Source organism: Pongo pygmaeus, chromosome 17 (assembly GCF_028885625.2).
Source record: "Pongo pygmaeus isolate AG05252 chromosome 17, NHGRI_mPonPyg2-v2.0_pri, whole genome shotgun sequence".
Classification (NCBI taxonomy): domain Eukaryota; kingdom Metazoa; phylum Chordata; class Mammalia; order Primates; family Hominidae; genus Pongo; species Pongo pygmaeus.
In genome coordinates this window covers 24,702,741-24,718,510 of record NC_072390.2, presented here as the reverse complement: position 1 = coordinate 24,718,510, position 15,770 = coordinate 24,702,741, and the positions used below count along the sequence as shown (strand labels likewise).

The following is a 15,770-nucleotide window of genomic DNA, read 5'->3' as shown; positions in this document are numbered from 1 at the left end:
AACACCTTTCCCCAGTGGCGTGGGCGGAGGCCGGAGGGTGACCCGCGCATTCTCTTTCCTTGTGGGCGGGGTGCGGGGCCAAAGGCTCCCATCCCCTCCAAGGAGGAAGCGCGCCCGGAATGGGGGGCGGGGAGGAGTGAAAGGGGTGCGCAGAGCCAGAGGGAGGCAGAGGGGCCTGGAGGGAGGAGAGGAGGAGGGGAGGATGGAAGGGGTAGGAAGCTGGAAGAGGAGGGGTAGGCGAGAGAGGGGAAGGAGGGAAGCCGGAGGAGAGCGGGGGGAGGAGGGGCGGCCGGAGTGGGAGGAGGGGAGGCGTTGCCCGACGCGCCCTTTCAAGTCTCCGCGCTCCCCCCAGGCGGCGGCTGCCCGGGGGCGGTGGCTCGGCGTCGCCTCCCCCGACCGCCCCCTCCCGAGCCCCTCCTCCGTGCCGCGGCCAGGCTGCCCCGCCGGCGGCGCGCTGGAAATATGAAGAGACGCTGCAGCTGCGGTGGCGGTGGCAGCCACTGCAGCTCGGAGCGGCGCACGCGGCGGCCGGGGCGGGACGCGGGGCCGGGCGCGGAGAAGTCGGGGCGGGCGGCAGAGAGGCCGGGACGCGGACCGGGCCGGGGCGCCCACAGCCGCCCGACGGCGCCCAGAGAGCGCGCGCCCCGCAGCCCCGCGCCTCGCCCGCCGGGCATGGGGCGCGCCGCAGCCGCCTGAAGCCCCGGCCTGGCCCGGCCGCACCCGGCCGGAGGCGGAGGGCAGAGCGCGCGACCAGTTGCCCGGGCACCAAATCGGAGCGCGGCGTGCGGGAGGGCCCAGAGCAGGACTGGAAATGTCCTGGCCGCGCCACCTCCTGCTCAGATACCTGTTCCCGGCCCTCCTGCTTCACGGTGAGTTCCCGAGGGCCACTCGAGCGCTCCCAGCCGGAGGGGGCAGCCCGGGCGCCGCGGAGCCCGCGGAGGCGTCGGGTCTGGATCGCGGCACGGTCTAGACTGTCCCCTTGGCGGGGCGGGTCCGAGGGGAGCCCCGCGCCTGCCGTCTCAGCCCTGGGAGAGGGGGCTCTGCCCACTTTCCTAGGCTTGGGACCCCTCTCCCCCAGGGCACCCGGAGCTCTTTGCTGCGGGACTGTTCTTTTTGGAAGGGTGGAAGTTCTCCCACGCAGACACCTTTTATGTCCAGAATCCGTTGCATCCAGTCCGAGGGAAACTTTCGTCCACTCTGCTGGATTTTCCAACTGTACACTGCCATGAAATCGCCGGCTCTGCGAGCCTTTTTCCAAAATGTCAGAATGCAGCAGGCTCTTGATGTGTTCCAAGCTTTTAGGAGAGTGGAAAGAGAAACTGATCATTTGGGAAAGACACATCTGTCTGCCTTCTGAAAACTAGTGTTTGTTGTCTGCCTGCACTTTGCCTAGCGATTGAGGCGGGGTTGTGGGGTTTTCTCCCAAGTGGACTGTTGTGTTCTCTGGGTGTAATTTTAAGAAACAGGGGACTCCTGTTAGCCAAGATTTCATCATTATTACCAGTCTCCTAAGGTGCACCCCAACTTGACGTCCCATTTCCTGGGCTTCCTGTGCCACTTTTCCCCAGGGGTTCTAGCAAACTTTTAGCTAGAGAACATCAGCCCTTTCAACGAGTTCCAGAAATTGCACTGAAAACACCAAGACAGAATTTCTTTGGGGCGGACAAGGCAGGTTTTATGGCACGTCGGGTTCATAATCCTGACAGGCCGTTGCAGATCACGTCGTGTTGATGTGGATGTCCTGAGCAAACTGTCCCTAATGGTCAGACACCTGACGTTTCAACAGCATGACTTCACGGCTCTCCTTCCTCAACACCCACCACAGCCACCCCAGACCTGTAGCGGCTCTGGCTTCAGAATGCATGGTAGCCAGGACTGAAAGTCAGGCTGAGGACCTTACCTCCGGAGAATCAAGGAAAGGGAAGAATTGTTAACCCACCAGCCACCCGGATACTGTTTTCTTTGTAGTCCTGCCCCAGGTGGATGGCTCGCATAGCTCCACAGGCTTTGTGAACTTGTCTGGCTGGGCCAGACCTGTCCAGTTGCCAAGGTGTACTGAGAACCCCAGTGATCCCAGAATTTTAACAGTCGGGATGGAAGGCTTGCAGTTCGAGGGCAAAAAGAGAGAAGGTATAATTATAGGGTTGGACTCCTAGGCCCATCTGCTTAGAATTACAGAGCAGTTTTAATCTTTGGCTGAAACATGAAACAAATCAGAGCCAATGAACAGATCAAACAGCAGCTGCCACACACACAAGAAAAAAGAGAGAGATGAAACAGGAAAAATTGTCCCCCTTAAAAAAATTGTTGTAGTATCTGTGAAGAAAAAAGATAGTATGGTCAAATGATTTTAAAATTTAAAAAAATTACTTAAAAACTTGGCATGAACAGCATTTTTGGGGTAAAATCGTTGCCTTTTAAACTACAAAAGTGATCCTCAGAGATGCAACCTAGTGTAACTCTGAACATGTATGTTCTCCCTCTTTTGAGAGGTAGGGGTTGTAATTATACTTCCTATTTAGCAGTCCAAGCTGGGGTAGTAATGGCTGACAGGTAGCAAGAGCGCAAGTGTATCCTCAATGAGGACAGGAGCCCCAAATCTCCTGAGTTTGAGAATTTGAGTCTGGAATCTTCCATAACTCCGAGGATCTGGGGGAGGAGGGCTCCCTAGACCCCATGGTGTTGGGAGGGGGATTGGGGAGCAAGGAAATAACTGGGAAGGGCAGTCTGAGCCATAAATGGGAGCACAGTGGAGCCAGACCGTGTGCGCGCTGGTATGTGTGTGTGCATGTGTGTGTACACATATGTGCATATGTATATATGAAGATAAGATAAAAAGGGAGGTTTGCAAAGTTGAGTTGGATGACATGGATAAACCTGTAAAAAATTATCCAATTTCAGAATGAATCTGCAATGGCACAATTATTAAAACTAATGTTGCTCAAAGATCTGCTTAGATCCAGCAGAGAGTATCAGACTCTAGTACAGAAAATAAACAGAGGAAATCATTGTTCGAGTTATAAATCCTCAGGATTTAAGAAAGGTTTGCCATAATTAGCAAGGATAATGTAAAGCACCAGAAAAGAATGGGATATTCTTCCTTTCCCCTTTCCCCCATGAGATCTACTTGATTGAAGTAGTTTTAACAGCAAATGGGTATTACTCAACCTAACCAAGGGAATGGTTTGCTGAATATGTCCTACTCAACTGATAGGTGCTTTGCAGGCATTTAAGAATTCTGTAGTAACAGATGGAGTGTGATCATATATTTAAATAGAAGTTATAAATCTGAAGGCAATTCTTGAAATCTTCTAATGAATTAATGATTTTTTTTTCCTGATAAATAGGCATTTTATTTTGCTAACCATAGGATACCATTTGTCTATTTATGGGTCAACTTAGTAGATAAAAGCATTTGTTCTATGGTGTTGAATGTTCCTGTGACAAACTTTAATAAATTTAGTTTCACACATCATTTAGAGATTGTTACACCACCAAGTCAGGTTAAGAAGTGCAAGAAGTGCACCATTATGTTTGGCATCCAGTCTTTGTTCAGTTTTGTGGCTACTTCTATTTCAATTCATTGCAACTTATAAATCACCCCTAAATCCTATCAGTGAGTAAATGAGGCTCTGGCAAGACTTGAGCCTGTTGTTTATTTAAGACTGCAAATGTGGTGCGAGGCCCAAGTTCAAAATTTGATGGCATAAAAGTATACATGTCAGTTTTACTTTCCTCCTCTTCAAATTCTGAAAACAATTGCAGTACTTAATCCACATAAAGCCTATTTAATGTCATGAAGGTATGCAGCTGGAAGATGTCCATTATCACTGTTTTCTTTGCTTAGATAAAAGCCACAAAAGTTTCAGATGTCAAATTCTAGAAATCATTCAGCTCCAAAACACAGATTAGCATGAGGTATCCAGAATAAGTGTGGCTGTAATGCCTCAGTGGAGTGCCTCATTCTCTTTGCTAATGGAAACATTTGATTTTGAGTTTTGGAGCTGATGTTGGGAGAGATGTTCTATTCTCACACCCTGTTTACTTTTGTAGCATTCGTTGACTTTTCTGAGAGGTGAAGCCTCTTTCAGCTCTCTCCTTTCATTAAAGCTTATTCTGTCAAGACTTTTAAAAACTTTGCAGATTACCAAATGAGAGTTTAACCGACATAATGTGAGGAAACGTTTATACAGGGTAAAATAGAAATCTTTGAAAAACTATTTTACTAAGGACAGTTTTTGTGACCAAGAAAACATTCTTTCCTGCACTTTTTTCCCTCCTCTTAGTCATAAAAAGAAAATGAAATCTTGAAAAGAAGCATGACTCATCTGTACCCAGCAGGGGCAAGGGTCTTAGACAGATGTTAAATATCCTCTGTTAAATAGATTGACAAGCCAATTTCATTCTTTTATACTAGCTAAGTTCATTCTTTTTCCCCTTAAATGAGAAAAGAACTAAATATAGGTGGGTGATATGTCTGTGTAATTACATACTACTATTTAGGGACAGACTGATGACAATATAATCAATCAAAGGGAGGCATAAAACATTTCAGACCAGAAATAGAAGATGATGTGTTAGTGATTGTCTACATCAGTTGAAAGATACACAGCAGGGCATGTCTTCAGTAGACTCTTCCCATGGAGTTGAAGTGATCGCAGGGAAAACCAGGAAAAAATCCACTACCATCCTCCACATATGAGTTCTTAATGGGTTGGTTTTGTGTACACAGGCCATTGCTTAGTCCTCTCCAATTTGGGAATAAAATTATTCTGGAAAGTCATGTGATAGGTATGTACATCTCAAGGTTGGAGAAAGGGTATGGTATTACCCTAAAATTATTAAGGATATTCTGTTCTGTAAGGGTTTTCCGGTTTCATTCATTCAGCTAACCATTTATTCAGTAAGTTCATCTATGAGGGCCTACTATGTGCCAAGTGCCACCACTTGCCAGGTCCACTGGCCGAAAGGGAGCATTCCCCCTTCCTTGAGGATTCTTGAAGAATATCTAGGTGAGGGAAGGGAAGACATACTGATTGTAGAGCCCCAGAGCTGAGTGGATGGCACACTGCAGTTGATTGCACTATTTTCCCTTCTGGGAATCCCACAAGTGTGCACACACACACACACACAGACACACACAGAGACCACAACTGTGCTGATGAGGGTGGATGTGGCTAGTCAGCTGCAGATCCAACATGCAAACTTTGCAACCTCTGGTTCAGCACCAGTGTCCACCCTGAGGACTATGGCACTACAAAATGGCACAGAAAAGTAACTTGTTTTTAACTAAAGTCAAATGGAGCCAGGAATCTGAAAACTTGACCTTATTATATTTCTCATAAAGAGAGACGACTTTTAAATATGAAGATTTCAAGATGGGCAAAAGCAGCAAGCTTACTGCAAAAAAAATGGAAATTAAAACAAGAACTTGATAAGCAGAAGTACCACAATGGTGGTAAAATTCAGTACAGTCTGCAATACGTACATGCTTTTATTTCAAAAAAATAGAAACCTGTGCTGGAGTTTATCTACCAGCACCCACTTCAAAGCACACATTTACAGTAATGACTGCTTATTTAATTGGGCAGGCAATTTCATGGCTAAGTAATTACCTGCATTTAATCTAATCAGTCACATTTTATGTATCACAACAATTCTAACTTGAGAACACTTTTCTCAATCTGATTATTAAAGTATACAGGGCACATTATATAAAGTACAGAAACTTGCAAAATGAACAGAAAAGAATCATTTTAAGCTCTCCATCATGGTTGATGTTTTGACGTTATACTTAGTCTTTTTCAAGTTCAGGTTTTTTCCCTTAAGCCTCAGAGTACATGTATAGAGATTAACCTGATCAAAGATTAGTTTAGCCCCAAGTGTGCTTGAAAATTATTGTTTCCTTCCCAAATAATTTTACATTTTATTATGTGTAAAATAGATCGGAACTTTTGATTTCTCAGTCAATATAGATAGGCAGGTGAAAAACCATGGAATATATTCATCTAGATAATTCAGATTGTTAAAACTTTATTGAGGACGGGCACGGTGGCTCACGCCTGTAATCCCAGGCCAAGGGCCTCCTTTGGGAGGCCAAGGCGGGCAGATCACCTGAGGTCAGGAGTTGGAGACCAGCCTGGCCAACATGGTGAAACCCCGTCTCTACTAAAAAAAATGCAAAAAAATTAGCTGGGTGTGGTGGCGCATGCCTGTAATCCCAGCTTCTTGGGAGGGTAAGGCAGGAAAATCACTTGAACCCAGGAGGCGGAGGTTGCAGTGAGCCGAGATCACGCCACTGCACTCCAGCCTGGGTGACAGAGCAAGACTCTGTCTCAAAAAAAACAAAAAACAAAGAAGCAAAAAAAAACTTTTTTGAAAAATCAGGGACTTGGACATGGAATATACTGTCCTATTTCACTTTTTCCTGTATATGTCGCAATGATTCAAGCCTAAGAGATACCTGAGCACATAGTAGGCACTCAACCATTTGTTGAATGAATGAATGTTGACTTGCAAAAGTCCAGCAGGCACCCCACCCTTTTTCTTCTCTCACTGTCTACAAAGGCTCTGTTTGGTTTCCGGGTACACTGGCATGCTTGCTTAGTGCATCATGGGTTTAGGAATGAGATCTGCTGTGGATGGCTCTAGCAGAAGTACTGTGTGTGTTCCCTTTGGAAACTATGCCAAGGACTGCTTTCTATGTGCATGATCTGGTGAATTCAGGGGATGTGAACAGTTAACCTGACACACAGGCCTTTTATTTAGGGCATAAACCTCCGTGTAAATGGTCAACCCTGTGCTTCCTTTCATTTAGATGACTCTATTTTTAAAATGTGATATCTTTGGGAATTTTCACTCTCTGGTAGACTATTGTGATTATGATTGTAGTTACAATCATTGTGCAGTCATTTAGGATTACTGTCATGGGGTAATGTATTCCTTGGGAGTAAATCACTAGTGCACACATGCAGGTGCACACACTTACATACCACCAAGCCCTCCAGGGCTCCAGGATCTCATTTAGTGCTCTGGACATGGTTGTCTATAAAATTATGTCCTAAAGCACACAGGGCTTAATTTGTTTCTAACAGATGAGCCATTCCTTCCAGAATCTACTTTATTCTCTGACATTCATTTGGAAGAAACTACTCCCTTTGCCATAATAATTTTATCAGGGCCCAGACCATTGGACCCCCAATGTTTGAGACCATTTTATGGTGGAATCATTTGGATAACCTTATTCAGAATTCCTCTGGACTGGGAACAGTCCCTGGAGAGCTTCAACTTTAGATAGTACCATGGACTGACTTTATGCATTCTCAATCAAGAGTGCCTCTGTACCTGTATAGTAGCTAGCATTTGATCAAATGAGATGATATATACTTAAAGTGAATTGTCAAGTGTAATGCAAACTTTAGTCATTATCATCATGATCATTATGTTTATAGAGGAAAAAGAAAGGCATATATTAGATGACTTATCCAAAACCACTTTGAAGACCAAAAACTCACAGCCATTTTCTTAATATTTGTTTAATCCTTTCAGATAACTCTTTTTTGTAGATTCACTCTCAACAAAATCTTAGTGAATGGGAACTCCATTCCCTAGTCCCCTTAATTAACATCTAGAATCTTCAACTAATCAAAATGTTGACATTATTTGTGTGTGTACTCTCACATATAGTATATGGTTTCTAACTCTTGTTTTATATGTAAAATAAGAGGGAAAAAACTCCATAGTCTACACAGCGTTGTTACGTGTTCATTCCAATACCTTTTTATCCACAGCCCCATTCTACAGGCACGGTAGTGCCTGGTCATAAGGTCAAACTGCATTTGACACACAATGGCAGAAGTTTCAACAACTGAATATTGTGATTAACCAACACTTCCAATTACACAAGTAATCCAATTAAGTGGAGGGGCTTAAAAACGTAGCATTATATATAATAAGCACATTTATTATTATAAATAATAGGTGTACTCACACAGGAACGGTTATTATTAGTGCGGTCCTTGAACTTTGCATTGCTAAACACTGGGATGATTGATTTATGCAATTTAAAATGTATTAAAGGAGGCTGTATATATATTTTACAAAAGTTCCTTTCCAGATGCAGATGTACTGCTAATTACTTGCTTCCTTCCTTCCTGTCTTCCTTCCTTCCTTTCCCCCTTGCTCCCTCCCTCCTTCCCTCCCTCCCTCCCTCCTTCCTTCCTTCCTTCCTTCCTGTGACCCTCCCTTCCTTCCTCCCTCCCTCCCACCTTCCTTCCTTCCTTCCTTCCTTTTTTAATATAACTTTTTGGTAATTCTTTCCCCCACAAGATGCAAAAGATGGTCAATGCCTGTCCAACACTACAAAAAAGATTTACCGTAGTTTGTTGGGAGCTGTTCCCGTCTTTTATCTTTCTCATTTATCCAGTCAATAAATCATACAAGATTGAACCATTGCAGTAGCCTTATCATTGATCTTCCTGCTTCCAATCTGTCCCCCATGTCCCTCCAAAAAACCAGAAAAGCAATTTTTCCAAAATAAAATTCTTACCACACCAGGACATTGCAGAAAATCTTTTGGTGGCCCCCCCCTTCACCTTTCCAGTGAAGTCCCCACTCTGCGTAACAGATGTGTGGTGCTGTCTACTGTGGCCCTGCCTCCCTCTGCCCTTTGTCCTAGGTCGCCCCGTGCCCCCTTCTCTTAGAGCCTCCTATGCGAATCTCTCACTCCTGCCCCCCATGCTTGAGTGTGCTCAAGCACACTCCACCTAGACCACTTCTGTTCCATATTCAAGACAGAGATGCCTCTCCATGAACCCTCAAGGAAGAATTCAGACCCTGCCCCCTCTGTGTAGAGTCCTCTACAACCCTACAGTTTCTTGCCCAACTGAGACTCCCTGGGGCGAAATGTTTGTAGGTGCTATGTCCAGAACAGTGCCTGGCCCTTCAGAGCCTTGCTGTTTGGATGAATGAATGATTCACTAGTTCTAGTCCCAAATTTGGAATTGACTTACTTCAGGCGATGCAATAAACACAGGAGCTCCTTAGTTGACCAGAAATCTAAGACGAGTGTCCTTGGAGGGCACACCATGACTGATTCTTGAGAAGGAAGCTTTGGGGTTTACCGGTCTAACTTTGATGCTTGGCCTCTGCTGCAGCTGAAATTGGTGCTTCAAATGACTTTTTAATTCCCAGCCATTTAACAGAAGTAGTACTCACAGGAAAGTCATCCACATTTGCCACATCAGATGAGCCAAGTAAATACTGGATACCACTTGCAGTGGTGAACTGAAGCCCTAAGAGTCAGTTTCTCCTGCCTTACTGCAGCTTCTTTCACTTGACCCATTTAATTTTGCTCCTTAGGAGTAAAATTAATTTTGCTCCTTAAGAGTAATGAAGATGTTGGGTACTTTGAAGGGAAAAGATAAAAATGGAATAAATACCAACCCCATTTTTCCATCTTAGAAATAGAATATCACCCTAGAGTGTGAGCCTGAAGTCACTGTGTCCTTGGGGAGCTGTGCCAGCCTTGGGGTTCTCCATCTGGCCGCTCACATGGGTGTCCTGGCTGCACTGCCAGCCTCGCTGGGTTCCTGAGCTGTGGTCATTGTCAAATGTGAGCAATAGCAAAATGGATATTGATCTTTAGGAACCCTGGGCTATTTAATATCTTTTTCTTCCTGCTTTCCAGTGATTTGCGTATTGGAGGTTCTTAGCTTTTATTTCTTCCATCACTGGTTAAAAACGTAACTATAGGCCTCCTTTCCCGTGTGACTCTAGTCTTATGAATGATCCATACAAATGCTAACCACCACTCCCTCTCTCTCCACCTTTGAACTCCCTAACTTCCTTCCCAGAACCTCCTTCATCATTTTGACCCTTGTTCTTTGACATCCAGGCCAGTGAGACCTTAAAAGTTTCAAAGTTAAAACACACACACACACACACACACACACACACACAAAACATCTTTGTTAGTCTTTATGCTTCTGGCTCCTAAAGTATAGCAAATAAAGGTTAATAGGTATGTTTTATTTGTTTATTTTAGAGACAGGGTCTCACTCTGTCACCCAGGCTGGAGTGCAGTGGCGCGATCATAGCTCACTGCAGCCTTGAACTTCTGGGCTCATGTGATCCTCCCGCCTCAGCCTCCTGACTTGCAGCTGGGACTACAAGCATGTGCCACTATGCCTGGCTATTTTTATTTTCTTGTAGAGATGGGTCTTGTTATGTTGCCCATGCTGGTCTCAAACTCCTAGCATCAAGTCATCCTTCCACCTCAGCCTCCCAGAGTGTTGGGATTACAGGCATGAGCCACTGTGCCCAGCCTCCTTGATAGGTATTTGTTAAACTGAGTAGAACTTAGAAGCAACTGCAGAGCTTGGCACTTTGGGCCTCACTCTCTTCTACATTGAGGGTCATTGTTTAACTTTGCCTGGAGGCCCTATGTCCTTACACTTTGTCCTCCTCAGAGCTCAGAGTGAGCCTGGCCCCTCTGTGTGACTTTACCATGATTTTAACTGTTCTGTTAGTTAGAGGGGACTTTTGAGGGTGGTCTAAGAGCCTTATCATTATTTGAAATAATACCAACCAACATGGAATGAAAGGGAGGTTGCTAAACTGAAACCAACCTTAAGAAGTGGGTGATGTTTTTATCCCTTCATCTCTGATGAGTAGACAGAGGCTTGGAGAGTTAAGTGATTTGTTTAAGGTCACTGCGCTAATACTGTGTTTTATTGACTGCAAGATACCCATCTTTTTCGTACTTTAAGATCTCTGCAGGTGGTGTGCATCTCACAGTCAGTGGGGGCCCCAGTCTCCGTTGGCCTCCAGGCAGTAGCCGTGAGGGGTGACATTCCCTTTGCCTGTGTGAACCAAAACACAGATGGTCATGCTGTCCCCACATCACTTCCTTTATGTCCATCCTTGGGACTCATCTGGAGATTCATTGCAAATAGGCTGGTTTTGAACATCAAGAGAGTACACATCTGAGTCAGCATGCTTGGGTTTTTTCCTCCCTCACTCATAAATTACACTCTCAGCACTGAAAAGAAAAATCACAGTGAAAATCAGACAGATCTTCTAATAGAGCAGTGGAGTGTTAATGTGACATTAGTGAAGCAAATATTTATTGCTGGAAGAATAACTGCAACTCCATATTTTCTCACACAGCATCAATCAACTACTTGGAAAGGAGAATGCCCAAAAAATATATAAGGCATTGTTTTTGTTTTGTTACTGAAGTACGTACAGAGCAAACAGATTATCTGTCACACGTGCAGCAGTGCCACCAAATGCAACAGAAATTGCCAAATGTCTTTGACTAGATACAGAAATGTCAGTGCCATCGGAGGCTGCTGCAAGTGATGCACGGGTATCTCATGACTGTTGTTAAGGCATCATGTCATTGTTTAAATGTGCGTGTTTTGTCACTGATAATAAAATAATGATACGTCTTAACACTCCTTGATGTCTTGGATCAATGCAATCCTTCAAGTGGCAGATCTAGTTTCAAACTCGAGCAGCTGAGCTATAGAGATTTTAATCCACATCCACTACACTCCTGGCTTTTATTATCTTCATGGGAAAACACTTGCAGGGTGTAGAGGTTTACAAATCAAGTTTTAGAAGACAGCTTGGTTGATAGTGAGAGATGGCTTCTTTACTGAATGCTTAGTAGCACATTTAAAGCAGAATCTTCCCCAACTCCCAATACCTTATAACTTTAGCTAAAATCTATTTTAAGTTAGTCACATCAAAATCGATCATACTGTTGACCCACCAGACAGCAAGTTATACTCAGTTTCATTCCTTGACTGCCTAGCAGGGACACTGAGGAAATGTTGACAGTTATCAAGATAACTACAACTGTTGAGGCTGGCAGAGGTCCAGTAAGCAGTCCCCTCTCCCCTACTCTGGTTCAGAGCTAAGGGAGCGTTCAACAGGAGGGCGAGGCACTTGGGGATTAAAACGTTAGCGCAGTGATAAATACTTAATCAAAAGACACAGTGTAGATGGGTGCCCATGATAGGAGTGCTCATAGTTCCCCCCGAATGTTTCAGACTTCCCATCTGGCCCAGTGCCACAGCTGAACAACTAAAGGGGCATGGTCCTCATCCCCTGGGGGAGCTGATCAAAATGCGTGTGCTTTGTAAATAGGCTGGTTTTGAAAAGAGAAAAATGACTGAATCAAGCACGCTTGCTTCCACTTCCATAACTCATGTGGCTTCACCAGGGGAGGGCAGAATGAGGGATGGGGAGGGAATGCCCAGGAGTACCACTCTAGTGGAGACGACTTCCCTTGATGGAACTCGAGGCCTCAGGAAAGGAAGCCCTGGCTTAATAAGCATGACCATGAATAATAACAACACTAGGCAGAGTTCTCATGTTTAGAGTTTGCCCCATTCTAGCTCAGGCCAGAATCAGGGGACTTGGCTAAACAGGGCTGAGTGAGGTTGCCTTTAATTTGAACATGGCACTGTCCTCTTTTGTCTAGAATCTCTTTTCACAATTTTCATTTAGTTGAGTAATACCCTTAGGTATATTTGTCTCACTGACATTCATTGCATGTAAAATCTGTAAGAACGATCAGAAGCTGTCTTTCCATCTCAAAGTCAGAATTCTACTTAGAGGGAAAATCTGGGAGTTCAGATATGGAAAATTCTGTCTTCTCAACACCAAGACTTTCCATCAAAAACTAGTTCAGTCTTTTGAATGTTTTGTCCACATGATGGTAAATATCTGAATATTTAACAGATATCTGAAGTTATCATCCTGCAGGTCTCAGTTTATCCAGGCAGATTTTCATCATGTTGCTCTAAGTGACTATATTCTGAATCTAACTTCTCATTTTCAAATCATCTCTCAGAAACCGTGCCTTCTCTATGAACCTAGTTATGTGTTGATTAAAAAATATAATTGCTTCCTCACCAGTAGCATTCTAACAGGTACATTTTACTTATTTTGTATTTTAAAAAAAGTTTGTACAGTTGTCTAACTAGTGTCTTTTCTGCTAACACAGGGCTAAATACGTAGTAGGTCCGCCATAAATGCCTGTTGATTTGTTAATCACTTCAGGAGTGAATATCAGAGGAGACTGTGGCTTTCAGATAATAATTCCACCAGTTTTAATTGCTTTATTCTGAACATTAGGCTAGTGGTAATTTTGCATGGATAGATTGTGGCCAACCTGCATGACTCGTTCTGAAGATAAGTTTACTGCTAGTATGTCTTCACCCCTGGGAAATTAACATATGTAATCTTCTTGCCATTATTCTTAATTTAAAGCCCTGTATTGCATGTTTAGCTTGTTTCTGGCCTTGTGAGGGTGAGAGGCTGGACTTGGAAGATAACTGGGGGGGAAATGTCACACCACATCCCTATTGTAGGAGGGTGCAAGGCTCACACCACGTGGTGAGCAGCCCTGTAGAGGGCATCCACTTGAAGACAGAGAACCAGAAGATGCATGGCTTGGTGTAAGCAGATGGAACCAAGCCAGCAAGCACATCCCAGCTGGGAATCTTCCTAGTCCCCTGGGCCTTCTCCTTCCATCACTGCCCAGGCTGCAGTTTCATTGAGGCTGGTCTCCTTGCTCTTTCCTTTCCTCACCTAAATCTGTCGTTGTGTAAATTCACCCTTATTGATGACACCTCTTTCACCTCTCCCCACCTCCTCCACTTTGGTGACTCCAGAACATGTTCATTTCTCTCTCCTACAGTGCCAATCACATTCCCTTGGCCGCCCTGCACAAACACTCCTTAGATGCACAACCTTCATTGTTGCTTCATAGATGCATGGATTTGATCTCTGGCTTTGCCGGGAACTAGCTAAGTGACCTCAAGCAAGTTATGTTGGTGATCTCCAAGGACCTCAGTTTTCTCACCAGGGAATTGATCTACAATGACATTTGCCACTTTGGAATGTGCATCCTACACGAGAGCGTGCACTGTGATGACACCTTGTAGAATAAACAATCATTTCCCACCTTCAGCCACTGTCTGCTGCAGAGGTGATTGTTTGGCCTGATTCATGTCTGCTGCTACTTCTTCTTTTGGCTAACTTTCCACTTTTATTTTTCAGGGCTGGGAGAGGGTTCTGCCCTCCTTCATCCAGACAGCAGGTCTCATCCTAGGTCCTTAGAGAAAAGTGCCTGGAGGGCTTTTAAGGAGTCACAGTGCCATCACATGCTCAAACATCTCCACAATGGTGCAAGGATCACAGTGCAGATGCCACCTACAATCGAGGGCCACTGGGTCTCTACAGGGTAAGAGGACAGGTGGGGTCTGGGAGAGGCCAGAGAACACACCACTATGGAAAACCCTTCTTATGGGTTCTCAGATGCAGAGACTTTATATCGTTTACAATGATTTAGGTGTTGTCTAAGTTCTAATGAAGAACCAAACCACTCTGAAATTATGGTTGGTTAAGAAAAAGAGCTAAGTACTGTAGAAATCTTATGCTAAAGCAGAGATTATATTGTACTCCCGTTAACCACACAGTGTGAGTGAATAGATCCTTGTTTACTGAACTCTATGGGACCACTTGTGTATAAAAAGAAACCATTAGCAAGTGAAATTAAGAGTCTGTGTTTCACCAACCCTGAAACATGACTTGCAAGCTTCGGATGGTCTAAATATTCTAGCCATATTCTGGTAATTTAATATATGGCTTCAGGGTTCTAAGAGTAAGTTAAAAGCTACCTCTACTAGCCAGGGTGCAGTTCTTGGATTGTTTTCCATGCTATGAAGCTGAGATTTATCCCAGTTTGAGCTCTGGCTTATCTTCCATTAGAGCTTTTAAAAATAGCCTACAGGCAGATCTGCGATTTTTTTTTCTACCCATTAAATTGCTGAGAATTAACAAGACTAACTCTGGGATCTGATCACTTCTCCCTGTGCGCTGTTCCCGGGATATGGATAGCACCCTCCAAGTTCCTTGGGGAGGGATCAGATGAATATGGAGAAGAGAAAAAAAGAAATTGTATAAGATGATGAAGACCCAGAATTTTATTTCAAAAAATGAGGTCTCTCAAAATAACCACGATAAACAATTTGTATAAACAACCTTCATGTTACATACTTTTAAAATATTTATCATTTTATTCAACAAATATTTATTGAGTGCCTACCATATGCCAAACACTATTTTAAGTTTTGTTTATATAGCAGTGAACAAAACAGACCTGGTCCCTGTCTTCAAGGGTTTTATAAGTAAATACACAAGAAGTACTATGAAAGTGGAGGGGTGGGGGCAGCAACAGGTGCTAAAAGAGAATACCAGGGGGCCCCGTTTTAAGATCAGGGCGGAGTTCAGAAAGCCTACCAAGGAAGGGGACCCTTGAGCTGAGACATTGTTGGCTGTGCAAAGACTGTGGGAAGAGCTTTGTATTTAAAGAACCAGAAGCCAGGCTAGATGCAGAGTGAGCAAGAGGCTGGCTAGATTGGAGGACCGGCTGGCTGAGAGCCCTGTGGCTGGGATGCAGTAAACCAGGGCAGACAGCCTCAGATGAGGCTGCTGGGGAGGGTAGGCCAGCTCTAAGGCATCTTGCAGACCAGATCTTCTAACTTAAGAGAACTGAAAAATCATTGAAGAGCTTTCAGCAGGGGCCATGCTTAAAACATGATTCAGCTTTTTGAAAGAGCATTCTGGCTGCTGTTTGGCAAATGGACGGGAGAAAAAGTGATTTGGGGGTGACCAGTTAAAAGACCTTTGCAACCATTCTGGTTAGAGAGCACAGAGGCTTAGGTAAGAGGAGCTGCAGGAACAATTGAGAA

At 44.4% G+C, this 15,770-nt stretch overlaps 1 protein-coding gene across 1 annotated transcript in view; it reads left to right on the top strand.

Annotated features, from left to right (window-relative positions):
* The first annotated feature begins 737 nt into the window (after window positions 1–737).
* APCDD1 (APC down-regulated 1) overlaps window positions 738–15,770 on the top strand; it is a 33,548-nt gene continuing 18,515 nt past the window's right edge. Inside the window, exons 1-2 of the mRNA XM_054461336.2 lie at window positions 738–869; window positions 14,077–14,260. Of these exons, the coding sequence (XP_054317311.1) occupies window positions 812–869; window positions 14,077–14,260 (242 nt within the window). The 5' untranslated portion in view covers window positions 738–811. The remainder of the gene's footprint in view (window positions 870–14,076; window positions 14,261–15,770) is intronic.